The 18,245-nt window shown below is 36.2% G+C and overlaps 1 protein-coding gene across 1 annotated transcript in view; it reads right to left on the bottom strand.

Moving 5' to 3' along the window:
• Positions 1–18,245, bottom strand: part of ASCC3 (activating signal cointegrator 1 complex subunit 3) — a 216,855-nt gene that overhangs the window by 31,959 nt on the left and 166,651 nt on the right. Inside the window, exons 35-36 of the mRNA XM_026726677.2 lie at positions 17,093–17,204; positions 16,436–16,570 (exon numbers count right to left, since the gene is read on the bottom strand). Of these exons, the coding sequence (XP_026582462.1) occupies positions 16,436–16,570; positions 17,093–17,204 (247 nt within the window). The remainder of the gene's footprint in view (positions 1–16,435; positions 16,571–17,092; positions 17,205–18,245) is intronic.

The following is an 18,245-nucleotide window of genomic DNA, read 5'->3' as shown; positions in this document are numbered from 1 at the left end:
CAGAATTAGCTGGTGATGTTAAGCATTCCCATAGTGAGACCAGCAAAAACCCTTTAATGACTAAATTTAGGGTAAAGTGTAGCAGAGGAGATCTGCAGACAATTTGGGCGCAAGACAAAGGTATGACTTTGAATATGATAGTGTGCAATTTGTTTATTTGCAGTAGGTTTATTATAGAACAAATCTTATAAAAGTCCATCCTTCCATTGAAATTATATGACTAAACTGAATTCTGGAAGACCCCCATGGTGTGAAGATAACAATTAAAGAAAAGTGCAAACCTGCCCTGATTTCCCTAATGTCTAATACTTGGAAATAACATCTTAATCTAATACAAAATTCAGCTTCAATTTGTTTTCCAGTATCTAGTTCTTCACTATGAAGACTCTACATATATTTAAGTCTAAGCTTGTACAAAAGGAAAAGTGCAGCTGATTGGCATCAGAGAACTGATTAGAATTAGCTCCAAATTCATACATGAGTCTCCAAATTCATACAGAGGTTTAGATTTTAAATAAAATGGAAGTAACATAGGCTCTTTTAAAACAATAATTTTATTAAAATGCAGAATTATGGAGATAAAAACTCATGCAAACTAAAAAAGTAAAATAATAAAGAGAAAAAAATAGCAAGAGTAGAAAAGAAAAAATGGAAAAATGGAAAAGAAAAAAAAAGCATATAGTGAAGAAAAAGAAAAGAAATATATCGGTCTACCTATACAGGTATTCTTAGAATTAATTTCGGGATCAATTGTTAAAAATATCCTTCAATATATTGAATGTTAAAATATTTTTCTTCATTCTGCATAAAAAGTCAAATTTAAGTATACTCTTTTAATTGTAATCTTTAGTTCCTTCTGGTACCCTCTAGTGTTGAACTTTAAAGTCTCATCTCATTCAGCTTTTTTAAAGAGAACTCCATGAGTTCTTCTTATGCTCATCCTTTCTCATGAGAAGGATTTTTATAATTAATTCCAAAATGTTATTTCAAATTCTTAATCCATTTGTAACTTTCCAAAATTAAATTCCAATCATCCTTTTGCTGTTTATCCAAAAGAATTTTTTAAAGTTTTTAAACTATTATTTAAACTTCTTGCACTAAGGATAGAAGGAAATTCATCTTGTGCTGTAAAATCTGTTGAACCAAAGGTTCCTAATAGCTGAAAAGGAGATACTGTAACAAGCAATTTCCAAAAAGTGATTAGAAAAGGACATAATGTGAACTTAGTGTCCTTTTAAAAGTGCCAACTATTTTGGAGCAAAATAGCTTATTCCCTGGGGTCCCCCATCAGTCTTGTGGTCTCTTCATGGGGAGCATCTGAATGGAGCATTTGTGGATAAGCTCAGGTCCTCTTCTTTATGAACAGTGGGAAAGAAATGACAAACTGAAGACAGCTCCGCTAATAGTAGATCCAACAACTGAGGCAGAAATAAGATAGGCTCTTACAGGACCCCAAGAGTAATTCTGAAAGGGCCAAGTAGATTTTTTTCAATGCCATTGACAGTGTCCAGAAAATTGGGACAAGACAATATCAAAATAATGTTCCCAACATCCCCCCCCAATTCTCTCAAGAACTTCAGAATGATATTGTGGTCAATAGTCTCAAAAGCCACAACATACCAGATGTTCATCAATGAGACAAGAGATAGACTCAGAAGGATTTATATAAACTGTTTTCCACTGAGAGCTAGATTCAGAGCTTTTCCACAAGTGAAACTGGACATTGGATGATAATTGTCAAAATAGTTGACTCTTCTAAGGTGGTTGATTAAACTTATCAGGATGGAAATGGACAAGTTAAAGCTACTGATCAAAGTCTCCATGCAGATGGTATGTGGTTCCTAGGTCCAATTTTTAAGGTTTCTATTGAAAGAACTCTTCATTGAATGGATTTTGTACATCCAAGTAAATTTGTATGATACTAATAATGGGATTACTATTGTTACCTTCAAGGATATCTAAATTGGAAACTGGAAGTCAGTGACCATGGAAGCCTTCTGCATCATCTGATTGTATTGAACCTTGTGACAATAATTTAGTCCTTCACATTAGATGGTTTTCAGAAAATAGTGATAGAACCTACTAATTAATCTCTAGGCCATTGATTATATACTATCTCTCATACTATTCAATATCTATATGAAATTTGAAGTTTTCAGCATGGTGATACTCTACTATCCCAGCTCTAGTACTATTTATATTATACTATTTATAATCCAGGTCCAAGAAAACAGTTGATAGTTTGAATGTTGCCTGAATATGCTACTGGGCTGAGTGAAGGTGAACAAGAATAAAATCCAGACAAGATGTTGATGATGTTGATGAGTCGATGTGAGGAATAAGTTGGGAGTAAGGAGTTCCCAGGCTAGACTTTGTAGCTATGTGAATACTCAATAACACTAAGTGCTATACAAAGAGTCTGGTTAATTTGTGAGACATAAAGGAAGAATAGACTACAGATGTGGGTCACTGTAGATGTAAGAGGAACTTGCTTATTTAGAATGGTACAGGGAAACCAACTGTTTCATTTGGTTTCACTCATATTTTCAGTAAAAAATATCTAGCCAAACTGAGTATTTCTCAGTTAATAAGCCAACAGCCTATACAATCTAACCATTTTCTTAATTTGTTCTCTAACTTATATTTTTTCTTTCACTATCCATCATACAGGGCACTTCCTCAAAAAGGTTCAAAACTTGCTCTTCTCTCAAAAGTTTACAGATCTAATACTATTGCTAGCCTCAAATAACTGTGTTTTCCTTTCCAACAAAAAAAACCCAGCACACAGCATGGAATGCTTGTATCTGTCAGCACAATTTTGTTTGTGGTTTGTGGCTTTCAATAGTTTAGCAGCTTAATGATAAAAAATAATTCTTTTTCAAGTCAGGAACTATTTTAGACATTACTAAAAGGATCCCTTTTATATGTTAAAACATTAGCATCACTTAAGCAACTTTAAAAAAATGTATTTATGGATGCTTCTTTTCCATAAGAATATCTGCAGACTGACTTTTAAATAATGCGCACAGTGAGAGCATACATATTCATTGATACCTAAACAAAACAGACCAACTACTAATAACACCTATGCTAATTAACAATCCCAAAGTTAAGGGTTGTTTGTTTTCCAAGTTTATCATATTAATTTCTTACATGTATGTAAAGTCTTTCAAGAGAATCAAAATCCATGCAAGTTCCATTGTCCCATTAACCACTGTTATATTTTCTTAGGCCCTGACAGAAAATATGTTCTCCAAAATATCAGCACAAGTTCTCAAGCCTATGGTGCAATCTTACTGTATCACATGTTAAACATGTGGACATCTGCATGACAATTGTATAGAATGGTGCTTGGATCATCATCCATGAAAGGTATCTCTTTACTGCAATTTTCCAATTGATTCAATTTTATATTGATTCTCCATAACAATAGCAGTGCATTTCTGCCTAACTGATCCCAAAGACAAGGACTTAGAACCTTCTAAAAAATGCCCAGCATGGGGGAAAAGTATAAAGTCCAAGACAGGGATATTCTGGCATCTCAGAGATGCTTTAGATTAATTCTTGTTTAGTTTCGTTTAGTTTACTTTATTGTCATTGCACCTTGTACAATGAAATCAAACACCATCTTCAGTGTACATCATGACCATGACCATGAAAATAAACACAAACACATATCCTTCACCCTTCACACATTGAACCGGAAACCCCCGACACCACACCAACACGGCACTATAAAGCAGAATTCAAAAGAGCTACTGCCCTGGAATAGAAGCTGTTTTTCAGCCTATTTGTCCTTGTTTTTATTATTCTGTACTGTCTGCCAGATGGTAATAGTTCAAAAAAGGGTTCCCAGGTTGAGTTGGATATTCTCAGACATAACAGCTGATTACAAAGTATTATATTCACTGTTATTATACATTGACAAAAATTAAGAAACATTTAAAATACTGTAATCAGGAGTTCTTCTAAAAAGTTTAATTTTCTACCTCTTAGGTTTATACAAGTTGATGACAATGTGAAAATAGCAGAATGTTTGTTGAACAGCTGCCCAGAAACAAGTAACTAATTACTGATTGCAAATCAAACTTCTTTGATTTAATACCTTTCCAGTCAGCATGGTTATCTTTTAAACTACAAGTGAGCTTCTTTGGATCCCCAATAGCTAGAGCACAGATGTCAAACTTGCAGTCACATGACATATTGTGACATTTATTTTCCCTTCGCGGAGCTGGGGTGGGTATGGCCTGTGCATGACACAGCTAGAGGAATGGGAAAATTTCTAAATGGAATAAATTAAATAGGGAAAGTTGCTAAGAGTGGAACAATTGTCCCTGCCCATTTCCCCATCCCATAATTGCAGGCTAATTCTGCTGATTGCTGACTGCCAGCAGTTCGATAGTTCGATTCTGACCAGCTCAAGAGTGACTCAGCCTTCCATCCTTCCGAGGTCAGTAAAATAAGGACCCAGATCGTTAGGGGCAATAAGCTGATTCTGTAAACCACGTAGAGTGGGCTGTAAAGCACTGTAAAGCGGTACATAAGTCTAAGTGTAATTGTTATAATGGGAGATTTTCCAAAGTGCCATCTAAAAGGATAGGAAAACCCAGTTTATGAGCAGAGTTCCATTATGTTTTTCTTGATGTATATATGCATGTGTGTATGTTGGTTGCTTTAGAAGAATATTCTGTGTTAGTGGTGGCTAACCTTTTGGGGCTCCTGTGCTAAAAATTGTGCACATACTTGCATGCTCTTATGCCAGCACAAGTAGGCAATGCGCACGCCCCCATGCCCCCTACACATGCACATACTGTGAGGTAAGTTTGCCTGCAGCTCGCGTCCCGGCACAAATGGGTGCCACCTGTGGCACATGTGCCATAGGTTCACCATCATGGTTCTATGCGGACCACAAATGGGGACCCATGTTATACAAGAGATATCTAATGGTTAGAACAGTGAATTGTATCAGCTAGGATTGCAAGATATTGTATAGAGGTAAGTGAACAATGTGTTTGCACAGAATCCAGGTTTAACTAAGGTGCTTTAAAACCCTTGAATAAAAGAACCCCTCCTGTCTAAATAGTGGAGAGCTGTAAAGGATTCTGGCTATGGATCCCTTAAGTGACAATAGCCTTCCAATGTCACTGAGACAATTCTCATCTTCTAAGACTTCTGGGATAAAAGGAGCTGGATCTACAGGAGTTATTGAAACTTGAAAGACCATATCCATAAGTAATCCAGCTAACGACTCTTCTCTGCACTAGAATCTTGCTGCTGTTTGAAGCCACTATATAACGCCATATGATAAAAACACATTTTACTAAATCTCAGTAATTTAAAACCAGCCTATAGTTTGGTGACCATAATGGCAGGGACATTGCCAGTAGGCTAAATATTAGCTTATCTTTAAAGAAAATAAAAATCGCCTAACAATAGTAATCCTTAAATGTTTATGTAGAAATCTGCTCGAGTTGTTGAGCACGGACTTTAAACGAATGCTATTTCATATTTTGGTGACTGGGGGAGAGGGAACAAACAGAGTAAAAACAGAAAATGTAACTTGGCTATTTTGTAATAAAGGATGCCGTGTGCACATTCAATAAATCTCTATACTTTGACTCATCTTACATTCCTATTTACTACTTGTAAAACATATTTAATAGATCTGCCAAGAGGAAAGTAACTGAAGAGAGCTACTTTTGCTGCAATTCGAACTAGCAAGAACTTCTATTAAAAACAAAGAAAAATAGAGATTTCAGTACCAGATGTCTGGGAAGATCCCATTTGGATTTGAGCTACTTAAATTTGCAATCATGTATTTATACATCTAACAGAGCTTCTGTTTCTCTAGAATCTGAAAATTAACTAGCTTTGTAGCATCTTCCTTGATCTGCCACCCGTGCCCTGAGGATTACAGACTCCACCTGAGCTTGTTTTACAAGCATAAGAGAAAAAATTAATCTCTCCTGGCAGCAATCCCACTGGGATACGGATGAATAATGATATCCCTCTCCTGCTGCCCTCTCAGTCCACTAGAAAACCACTCTAACTCAGCAACATGGAAAATGCTGAAACCATTCCAGCTGTGGATTAGCAGCCAGTCAAGCATCCATCTGCTCTGTGTGAGAGAAGGTGAACATGCATTCTTACAGCTTACATAGCATTCAACAGTAACATCTTTTAGAACCCCAGTTAACCAAATGATAAAATTCCAAAAGAACTAAGAAACATTCCCTATTTTCTACAGTAGCGCGCTATTTTAAATAGCATTGATCTATTTGTATCTCAGTAAGACATAAACTACAAACATTTTCTTTTTACCTTATGGATAGCCTACCTGCTGTTTACATTCTGAACATCAGATCAAATATTAGAAACAGAGTGTAATGCGGGAGAAATTACGTCCTGTAGAACATTTCCCAAATATGTAATTTTGACTGTGTTAAGTGATAGTATTCAAATATATTAATTGGGGAGATAAATTCTCAAAAAGAAAAAAAAAATTGGCAGAGGTAACTCTCTCTCTCTCACACAGATATATATATTTACATAAACAACCACGTTTTTCTCTAAGGGATCAAGACTTTAGCCTCATCCATTTTCTTCACTCATATTTCAATATTTGCACTTCTATTTCGTGTAACAAATCTTGGACTCTATCCCCTCCTTCTTATAGTCATCATATTCTGCTCAACCCCAATTAGAACCAGTATTTAAACACGTGTTATTATTATTTAAAATTATATGTCACCCAACTCCAATGATTAATTAGACAGCTACAGATAAGTAAAAATAAAGTACCATATAGAAGAATGAAGATGGAAAGAGTAACAAAAAACCCCAATGGGAACAAAATAAACAAACCCACATAATTTGAAGGGAGAGGGGGCTTCACTTACTCTTGCTAAAAGTCTGGGTGAAGGCCTTCAAAACCCTTTCAAACAACAGCTGGTGGGGACTGTCTGGATCTTGGAGGGAACCTTATTCCAGAGGACAGGTACTGCTTCAGAGAAGCTTGGTCCAGAGGTCGTGATAGATGGTATTATTTAATCCAGTGGTTCCCAAAGTGGGCAGTACCGCCTCCTGGGGGCGGTGGTATGCTTTGGGGGGTGCTGAGAGGCAAGGGGGCCAGCAGGGGGGCACTAAGAGGTGGCGGGGGGGCGCTGCAGGTGAGTGGCAGGGCACAATTCAGGGGTGAGAAAAAATCCTGTCACCGCCGCGTTCGAGGCAAGGCCCCGCAGGATCACCCCATTGACTTGCATGCTCTGGTGCAAGCAGGTCCATCCTGAATGCAGCGTTGGGAAAGGAGAGCAAAGCCAGAGTGGAAACAAACATCCCACCGCCACTGCGTTCCACCCCATTGAGCCCCTTGCACCGGAGGCACCTGCTCAAGCAAGTCCGAACGGAGTGGTGGACGAAGTCAATGGGGTGAGCCTGAGAGAGGGAAAGAGAGAAGGAAGAAGAGAAAGAGAAAAGGGAAAGAAAGAAAAAGGGACAAAGAAAGAGGGGGGATGGGAGGAAGGGACAGAAAGAAAAAGAAATAAAGAAAAAGGAACAAAGAAAGAGGGGGGATGGAAGGAAGGGACAGAAAGAAAAAGAAATAAAGAAAAAGGGACAAAGAAAGAGGGGGGAATGGAAGGAAGGGACAGAAAGAAAAAGAAATAAAGGAGAGAGGGAGGGAGAAGAAACATAATGAATTATCTATTCTAGTCCAATCACCTGCTCCAGCAGGGTTAGAAGGGAGTGTGTGTGTGTGTGTGTGTGTGTGTGTTCTCGTAATTTACCAATGCATTTTGGTTTTGCCTTCTTCAGAATAGGCACTGTAATATATTGGGGAAAAGTAAATTTTTAGGGTGGAGATCTGGTCCAATGGATCCTGTTTAAAGCCTCAACAAAATGTGAGAGCTTCCTGATAGTTTTGGCCATGTTTCATCCACAAAACCTTTAATTAATAGAAGCCAAAGATGTTTCAATGTGCTGGCAAAGATGCTGGGAAAGATGTTTCAATGTGGAAAAGGGCCTCTGAACTAGGCCTCATTTCAATCTGATGCATCAGGTTTCTCTCTCTCTCTTTCTCTATTCCACTCCCCCATACCCCCTTTCTTTGTCCCTTTTTCTTTCTTTCCCTTTTATCTTTCTCTCTTTTCTCTCTCTCTCTTTCCCTCTCCCAGGCTCACCCCATTGATTTGGTGTACCGCTCCGCTTGGACTTGCTTGGGCAGGTCCCTCCAGTGCAGCGGGCTCAATGGGGTGGACCTGTGGGGCCGGCACCTAGAATGCGGAAGTGCCGGCATGTTTTAAAAGTAGAGCAAAACCAGAGGTCGGTAATTTTTCCTGCAAAGAATCACAAAAGCTTCTGGGTTTAATTGCAATTAATAATCTTTCTGTACTGACTGGCTCTTTATGGTTTACTCCATCTCACCTCACTATGATTGCTAGGATAATCTTAATATACAGCATATTAATTTGTAGGCTATGCTTAGATGTCAGGATTCCAGAAAACTACGTGGTAAGTATAATACCTAATTTTTATGGCTAAATGTTAGATTTAAATGCCAGCTGTAAAATGCTCCAAGGCAGGGGTCTCCAACTTTGACAACTTTAAGACTTGTGGACTTCAACTCGGCTTTGCTGGCTGAGGAACTCTGGAAGTCCACAAGTCTTAAAGTTGCCAAGGTTGGAGATCGCTGCTCCAAGGGATCTAATTAGTATAGTAGTCAGCCTGTTCTACAAAGACTGTCCCGATGATGAAAGGGTGGATATTATTTTCTGGAATGAAAAAAGCATTTGATTCTAATAAATTGCATGTATGTTTGAGGGTGTGTTCAATTTTATGTTTTTTTTTTTAACCAAGTTGCCTTTATGTGTAAGTTTTAGGGTTAGGACAGAATTGTGTGTTAAATTTAGTACACCATTGTCCAGGTGCCATATTAACTTATACCAGCGGTAGAATAGCGAGATCAGAAAAAAAATCATATTATACTAGTTATATGGAGACCATTTCCGTTTTGTTTTGTTTTTCATTATTTTTTATATTTTGCTGGACTGCTGGATGTTATTGCATCCCTCTTAATTTGACTTCCTTAAATGAATCAACATTTAAACTGTGTTCATCATATAATTTTCTACATGAACTCTTTTTTTCCCTATGAAATACGGCATTTAATTACTAAAATAAGCTATGTATATGAACATTAACTTACTTTGTCTAAGCTATATCTGATGTTTTACCCCATAAATTCCTTTATGGTAGAGCCTATGGATAGGTTTTGTCCCTAGGCAAGGCAGCAAACAACTGGGATTATATTTCCATTACAACTCTAATGTTGACAGGAGTCTTGTATTAGAGTTGTAGACTGCTTTAGATTCAATGTGAAAAAGATCTGTGGAAATGCATGGGGCATGAATGCAGGTCCTCTCTGCAACCCTTAAAGCAACCGTCTCTCTCCCAGGACTATGTAGCTGCCCCACGATTGAATGAATCAACATTTAAACTGTGTTCATCATATAATTTTCTACATGAACTCTTTTTTTCCCTATGAAATACGGCATTTAATTACTAAAATAAATTCCCCCAAATAAGTTATGCTATATTTGTTGTAATTTTGTTCTGCAGTTTTTTTAAATGTAAAGGATTAAATATTATCAGCAATCATGTAATAATAACTAGTGTGTGTGTGTATACATATTCTTCTGAACTTTGTTCTCTTTTCTCCCCATTTTCTCCCATCACTGCACTGAATAAAAATACGATATGGCATTCTAAGTCAGCAACGAGTGGTGGGCACTGTCATCTTGATTTACCTACTGATTGTGCTTTGCTGGAATGGCTGAGAACAACAGGTGGTTTTAGTTTAAAGTTTGCTTTAGAACTTTGGGGGTGGGGGAATATGAAAGAATTACTTACTTCTGGGGAGACCCTCAGAACTTAGGTCACGCAAACCATGGAAGGTATGTGCGGGGGAAAAAAATGCAGAATGCCACCAGGTCCTAGGAAAAAATCACTGCACCTCATAAAACTATTTCAACGACTTAGATGTATTATGGAAAATCAAAACAAATGCATTCGTGTGCCAGTGTTAAATTAGTAATTTCTTGCTTAAAGGCTCTGCCATAAACCAGTTAAGTTGCAAAAGGAAGATTTAAGCAAAATTCATAGCTCTAGAATGCCCCAGTGTTAAGTACACAGACACCAACAGCTTTTTATCAACCTGATAATTTTTAATGCACAGGGACTGAAGTTGTCAGAGGGAGCCCGGTTGGGAAAGATTGGAAAAAAGGCAGTCATGATTATTTATGTGACTACTGGAAAAGAGAAGAGAATAAAGAGAAGTCTGCTGGACTTAAAAGGAGACTTTAACTTATTGGAATGAGGCAGGTTCCCTGCATATTACTGAAATAATCTCAAGTTTAAGGTTTTACATAGAAAATCTTCCCTGTATAATAGTTGAAAGTCCTTTTCAGAAATTTACAACTTGTACTCTTCTCTGCTGCTCAGGATTGTGCCCAACTATATCAGTCTTCCAATGAAAACAAGTATCCCCTTTCAGTTTTTCAACAGTCTCAACTATTTTCCTTTGAACCTCCTCCAAATCCACAAAGAATAGCTAATAGATCTCCCCAAATAAATAGGGAAGATATGCCGGAGATACAGAAATGGAAAGGAAGACTGTAAAGCCTTAGTATATCTGTACCTGAAATAAACACGAACACAATATTCTCCGCCCCACTTAAAATGTACTGATGAACTGATTATACCTTGATAAACTCTTGAAAGTAGTTATAAGAATATTCCACAGAATAGAAGACTCTGTCCATACAGGAAGGATATATGAGAAAGATCTCAATAATTCCAAATTGCACCTAAAATAATACAGCATGTAGCAAAGTTTTGTCTAGCATCATGTTATAAGTAGCAGTAAATATAAAATGAGTTAAGAGCAAAAGTGGTATTCAGCAGGTTCTGATCAGTTCTGGAGAAACGGTAGTGGAAATTTTGAGGACTTCGGAGAACTGGCAAATACCACCTCTGATTGGAGATTTTACACTATCCTTCCCCTGCCACGCCCACCAAGCCATGCCCACAGAACCGGTAGCAAAAAAATTTGAATCCCACCACTGGTTAAGAGTTACTGGATGTAGAATATTATACTGACTGCCTGACATTTAAACATTGGCACTTAACTCTGAGAGTGATAGATCAATTACTAATATTATCAAACATTTTAATAATAATTTAATGCATTATTAAAGCAGCGTTTTTATATAATTGTGGTTTAGTAATAAAATCTATTACTCACTTGCTATGTTAGCATTTAATTCAAACTAATTATCATTTAGAAACTTCATTTTAGCCATGTATTTTAATTGAAAAGTATGTATTTAAATTTAGATTATTACATTTATAGTGTAGTTTGCTTCGTTTATTTGTCCAAATCTGTTGAGGTATTTTAAAATGTATCTTTACTGAACTTCTGTGACAAAATTGTATATAATGATGATCAATACTGGTAATGAAATTGTTCATTTTTATTCATTTGTCCTTGAGAAAAGCCTGTACTCTTGACAATAAACATGATCCTGTACTTTAATCTGCTTTTCTGTTTAGTATGGTTATAATCTATAAGAGTGGTCTTCCATATTTTTCATCGCCAAAAAAGCCTTCATCTGAAATAATATTTTTAAATGTCACTGCTCAATTATGTGATAAAATTGTTAAAACTCCTGGTTACCTATAAAGTTGAAAGAAAAAGTAATATCGTGAAGTTTCTTTTAATAGTACTGTACAAGGGAAGAGAATTAAGGAGACAAGAGAATTAAGCAGTTTTATTCTAAAGGTAAGATATTTAAATCAAGGATAACACCCTCAATATTATATTAGCGCAACTGGATTTCGAAAGCTGCTTTGTGGCTTACAAGCCTCTAGAAAGTGAATGGCAAAGAAAAAGGGAAATGAAGTCTTATCCACATAACTTCTGTTGAAAGGCAGGAAGGACCCTGTGAGCTCCCTCTTGTGGGAAAAATAAACCAAAAAACTGGTAAAGAGAGAAAAACACACACATGGACAGAATAGAAAAAAAGGACATGTGCAATGAAGGGTCCCACAGTATGGAACCAAGAGCCACAGGAGGGCCCATAAACTTTGGATGTCTGAAGTGCCCTAAAACACCTTCATCTCAAACAAAGAAATTTAGCAACCCAACTCTTGAATCTGCAGAAAAAAGGCAATTCTAAGTCAGATCTTCTATACTTTATTCTACTAATTTTCTTGGTTGATTTTGGTCAGACACATTATGTCTTAATTAAGCATTCAAATAGTCTTTTTTCCTTTTGTCTAGTACTAGTTCATGCATATCAAAAACCTGCCATCTTCCAAAATAATAGTTTAATTTATACCTAGGAAGACAAGGAAATAAACTATAACTCTATTGTAACCTTTTTTAACCAGATGTGTTAGAATACATCCCCATCATCCAGACTTAACATGCTGGGGAAATTGGGCCTAGAAGGTGAGCAAGAATTATTCTACAGTAATAAAAGTGATCCTCAAATCCATCTAGAACAGGGATGTCAAACTCACATCATCATGGCGGCGTCACGTGATGTATCAGGACTTCCCCCCCTTTGCTAAAGCAGGTGTGCGCGTGGCCAGCGTGTGATGCATCCAGCCTATGGGCCGGGAGTTTGACAGCCCTGATTTAGAATCTAAGCTCTGACATCATTATGCAGTTTGCTGATGAGTCCCTTTGAAGAAGACAACTCTTGGGTCTGGAAATCTAGCATTTTGACAATTTTCTTTGGATTCACTAAGTTGTTGGGAAGGGATGATGTTGACAGAATAAAACAAATACAAAATACACATGGAACATATTTTAGGTTTGTAGTCTTCAGATTTAGAATGTGTGTATTGTGGAGATAGTGCTCAGATTGCTCTTTTATCATAAGTCAATTTCTGCCATCTAAGATTCATTATCGAATCCTTTTTTATCTTCAGAACATATTAGCAATCTTTTTACTTCTGGAACTTTCTGCAAGCAAAATAAAGGAGCCAGGAATAAAGCTGGATTCCTTCTAAATGTATAAATCTTCTCCTTGCCTAAATGACTATTCCAGCATGGAGTACTATCTGCTTCCTTCTAAGTTTTGTTTTACTGTTGGTAAATACATTATTTATAAGATAAGCTTTGAAAGGCTGTCAAATTAAAAAGACAATCAATGTATCCCAAAATAAGAAAAAAAAAACATTTACATTTTTATTCAAGATAAATTAAAACAAACATCTCTCTAACCTCCAAACCTTATGAGTAAATTGTGAACATGGCTATTATTGCAACCATGTTTTGCAATGTTGACATGCCTTTTTTCACTACAGCCTACAGTTTTTACTGCCAGCATCATTAAGAGATTCTTCAAATTACTTTTTAAATATCTCTCCCCCCAAGGACTTTCACTTGCATCTAATTAGACTACTTACCCCATGCCATGTAATTCCCTATTGCCAAAACTGTTAAATGCTTCAATAAGTAAGTGAGAAAGGCATCAATGGAATAGGACAGATGCAATGCCACTAGTTAACAATAGATGTGTGAAGTGACTCCTTTAATTATGAAGCTCATTAATGCATAGTTTGCATATGTGAGTGGGTTGTGGGAATCTATAGGAGGATACTTAGTGACATTTCTGTTAACATACCTAATTTCTTCTACAAAGCAAACAATTTCAGAAAAACTCTGTTTCTTAGTAAAAGAACATGAAAGAAACTAAAACTCTTAGGATGAAATGTTAATAAAAAAATGTGATAACTGTACTATTATTTACACTTCGATTTACTTTTATAAAAATCTTCACATTCCAATTATATTGGAAATTTAATTTTATTTATTCTGGGATGACAAATGAAAGAAGCAAACTACATTTTAGGAGAAGATCTGATATTGCCAAAAAAGCAAACCAAAGATCAAATAAATCCGTGTTAAGTAGAATCCACTGCATGAGGCATGGGAGAAATAATTTAGAATGGCAACCAAAACCATTATTGAAAAAGTGGATCAATTATTTGTAAGCAAAAGCTTAACTAAAGTGTCTAACTGGTATTTTCAGAAATGTAATTTGTTAAAATGAAGAATGCTGCTAAAATCATAGTTATTTTATTTATTTTTATTAAGGCAACCTATATTTGATAGAAATAATTGTACTTTTGAACTCATTTATTTACAGAGAGGGGTAGAAATCTACATTATCTGGAGAGTCCACCAATAGGACTCTCATGCAAACAGGAAAGCCATATTTATCAGCTACAATATCACTTCTCCTAACACCCTTTTGGAGGTAACCCAAGACATCACCTGAGAGAAATGAGAGGGGATAAGTCTGTAGGGGGAGGAGAGTGTGAAATCAGCCTTCCTAAGCTGTCCCCAAATGGGAAGATTTGCAAATCCTATCCTTCAGGGAGGACTGAAGGGCTGGGTTAGAGTAGAACAGCATAGCGTAGCGTGGCGTAGAATAGACTAGACTAGATTAGAACAGAACAGAACTGAACAGAACAGGTTTATTTGGCCAAGGACTTTGTCTCCAATGCATAAGCTCTCAATGTACATTGAAAACAACTGAGTAATAATAATTATAATATGATACCCATAAAAGGGGATAGTAGAGAAGATGAAAAGGATAATAATATTACAGCTATGCAACATAGGCAAATATACTTAGACATTGAACTGAACACTTCTATAATCTAATTCATTTTCTTATTTTTTAACCAATGTATTTCTATTGTTAAACTTAGCTAATGCCTAATGTTACTTGACTGTCTTGATTTAAACACTACTACTGCCCACATTCTCGATGGATCATATAACCAGCCCTTACTTTGGCTCATTCTTAAGATCTCCAATTCTCTGTTAAATCTATGTGACACATAAAGGACAAAATAGAGAGCAGGCAAGTAACTGATTCTTTCTTGGTTCGCAATGACAACAAGTATAATGGGAAGAAGGAGTAATCTTGAGGAACCGAAAGAAGAGCCACTATGAAGACAAAAAGGCAGCGAAAAGAAATCTGAGTTTGGTATAGAACTGCAATCCGAGTAGGAATCTCAGACAAGACCCTCCCTAATTCTCATGAAAATAAAGAGAGGGAGGGAGGATGCACATTTAGAGTTGCAGGATTCTGTTACTGTAATCCTGTAATAAAAGTAGCATTAGCATGCACAACTTTGGTTTCGTAGTCTGTTCTGCCTTGAAGAGCTGATATGAAGAGATGTAGTTAAGATAAATTCATGTCACAATGACGAAAAAGGGAGATAAAATTCAAGAATAGGGTACTGATCCATTATCTTATCAATAGTCTGGCTCCAATCACCCTATATCTACTATATGACCAAGGACATTCTGGATTTCTGATTTAAAAATAAAACCCACTTGGTTGGAAATTGAGGCAACTTTCAAAAACAATTAGCAACAGGAAAAGGAAATTTTACTGTTCAAAAAGGAAAAAAAACCTTATAATTCCCCTGGGTGTACCCAAAGTAGCTCTCTGGATGCTGGCCAATATATTTGTCTCTCTCTTTTTTATAATAAAAATTACACTACTGAATAAAAATGTACTCCATTGCTCCTAACAGCTGCCTGTGGCTGCCAGACAACACATTAAGCTGGCATAGACAAAGTTTAAAATTAAAACCATGAAAGCACTCCAATCTTCCAGCACAATTTTTAATTATATTCAGCAGTATGACATCTTTCCTTTAAAAATAAAATAAAATTAAAATTAGTACTTGGAAGAAACAAGAGCTGCTTTCAGCATATATAAAATTTTGCTGGGAAGAATATTTTTGATTCCTACAAAAGTAGTTCTATTACCCAAGTCTGAAAGTTAATAAACATAAATATTAATGTAGTTAATATATGTAATTTTTACATTATTCAGTTGGAAGATCCCAAACAGTATGCAGACAATTATCAGTTTAAAAGAGGTAGCAATAGCAATAGTAAACCCCATAGTGCTATTGCACTATGGGTGATTTACTGCATATTGTCAGCATATTGCCCTCAACAATCTGGCTCTTCATTTTACTGAGCTCAGAAAGATGGAAGGCTGAGTCCACCTTGAGCAAGTCAGGATCAAATTCCAGGCTGTGGATGGAGATTGTCTGCAATACTGCATTTTAACCACTGTGCAATCAGGTACTACAATCCTCCCAAATATATTTGTATATTTTGTATGATGCAGATGGAAATTCTATCCCTTGCTGAAATCTAGTTATAAACTAATGGATGAATTCCCAATGTACTGCTTTGACAGCTCTTACTATGTCACTTCTGATAATTTAAGATCTCACAAAGACTATAGCAAATATATTGCTTTGTCCATTTTACCATGACAAAAGAGAATACTTTCTTTGGCTTCATCCTATTTAATAAAATGAAATAACTTACTGTCAGAATAGAGAGCAGTTCTTTCACACTACACTCGGGTTTTAAGCGCTCCTTGAACATTCTGATGGTTGGATGCTTCAAATAGTAATAAGAAGCAATGCGGCCATAGGTCAGAGGTTCAATACTGCGGTTATCCTATTAGACATAAAAAACCCAAAAATTGTAATAGAAATAATGCAGAATGTACACCAGCGTACATGAGAGTGTACAAGTTAAACCTATTTTAGACAGCATTATATCAGAAGTACGTAAATTGCATTGTGTTAAGATTGGAATTAAAAATATGTATCATCGTCATCATTTTAGTCATTGTCTATCCACTGCAGGATGAAGGCCTCTTCCTCATGTTTCTAACCTATACAGTCCTGAGCTTCCTTTTGTCAATTGGGACCACCATACTTGCTGATGTCATCTATCCATTTTGTTTTAGGTCTCTTTTGTGAACGGTTTTAATCAAGTGGGATCCATTCTATGACTGTCTTGGTCCACCTGCCATCAATTCTTCTTGCTATGTGACTAGCCCTGTCAAATTGACAAGAAAATCCCACTGGGTTGGGATTCTTGGGTACCCCAAGATTCCATAATAATCAGATAAGTCCTAATAATCTTTACCAATTCTTCTCTCAAAATGTTATAAGGAATATAAATTAACCTTACCTCTCCTGTTTTAATGCAGTAGGAGTATTCCAGATCAAGAAGTGATTTCTCAACAAGGTTGGAAAGAAATTTGTTCATGTTATCATGGCTCACATCCTCTAAGTTATAGTAACTGCATAAATGAAATAGCATAGAATTAAAAGTAAATAATGTTGATATGCAAATAACAATATAATGCAATACTGCCCAAGCTGTACATGTAGTGTGGAATGTCATTCATTTTAGGTATAAATCGATGGCCATTTTATGTATTACAATTCCCTGACTGTAATTTAGAATGCTTGAGGGAATATAATTGAGATAAAAGGACAAGAAGTTTTTTTCCCCCCTTAAAATGCTAGATTGAAATTGGAAGATTGAGAGTTTTAGGTATGAGAGCCAACTGGGTGAGTTTGGGCCAGTCATTTTTTTCTCACTTTGATCCACTTCATAGAGTTGTTGTGAGGAAAATAGGAGGTAGGAGTACAGGTAGTCCTTGACCTACAATCATAATTGAGTCCAAAAGCTCTTCTACTAAGTAAGATATTTGTTAAGAGAGTATTATCCTATTTGTGAACTTTCTTGCCACAGATGTTAAATGAATCACTACAGTTGTTAAGTTAGTAACACAGTTGTGAATCTGGCTTCCTGATTGTTTGTCAGAACACTACAAAATGAGATCACATGACCTTGGGACAATATAAGTGTCATAAATACAAGTCAGTTGCCAAACACCTGAATTTTGATCATTTGACCATGGGGATGCTGCAATGATCATAATTGTGAAAAATGGTCATAAGTGAGTTTTTCAGTGCCATTGTAACTTCAAATGGTCACTAAATGAATTGTAAATGGAGGACTACCTGCATTATATATATATATTGTACACTTCCTTGGGTTGAACAAAATAAGCATGGAATAAAAATCAATCCATCAGTGTTCCATTTTAGGTATGAAATCAGTTGGGGGGAAATTTTGAGTCAGTCACTCTCAGCCCAAAGAACTTCTCAAGTTGTTGTTGGGAAAATAGGAGGAGGAAAAAGTATTAATTATATTTGCTGCCCTTAGTTATTTATAAAAATAATAAAGCCAGGATAAACAAAATAGATGAATCAAATAAATACATTTTACAAATGATCATTACATTGTAAAGGCATATTACAATTGACAGAGA

Source organism: Pseudonaja textilis, chromosome 1 (assembly GCF_049901715.1).
Source record: "Pseudonaja textilis isolate UNSWEBS1 chromosome 1, rPseTex1.2, whole genome shotgun sequence".
In the NCBI taxonomy this organism is placed as follows: Eukaryota; Metazoa; Chordata; class Lepidosauria; order Squamata; family Elapidae; genus Pseudonaja; species Pseudonaja textilis.
Note: the sequence above shows the minus strand (reverse complement) of the source record. Positions and strands in the feature narration are given on the sequence as shown.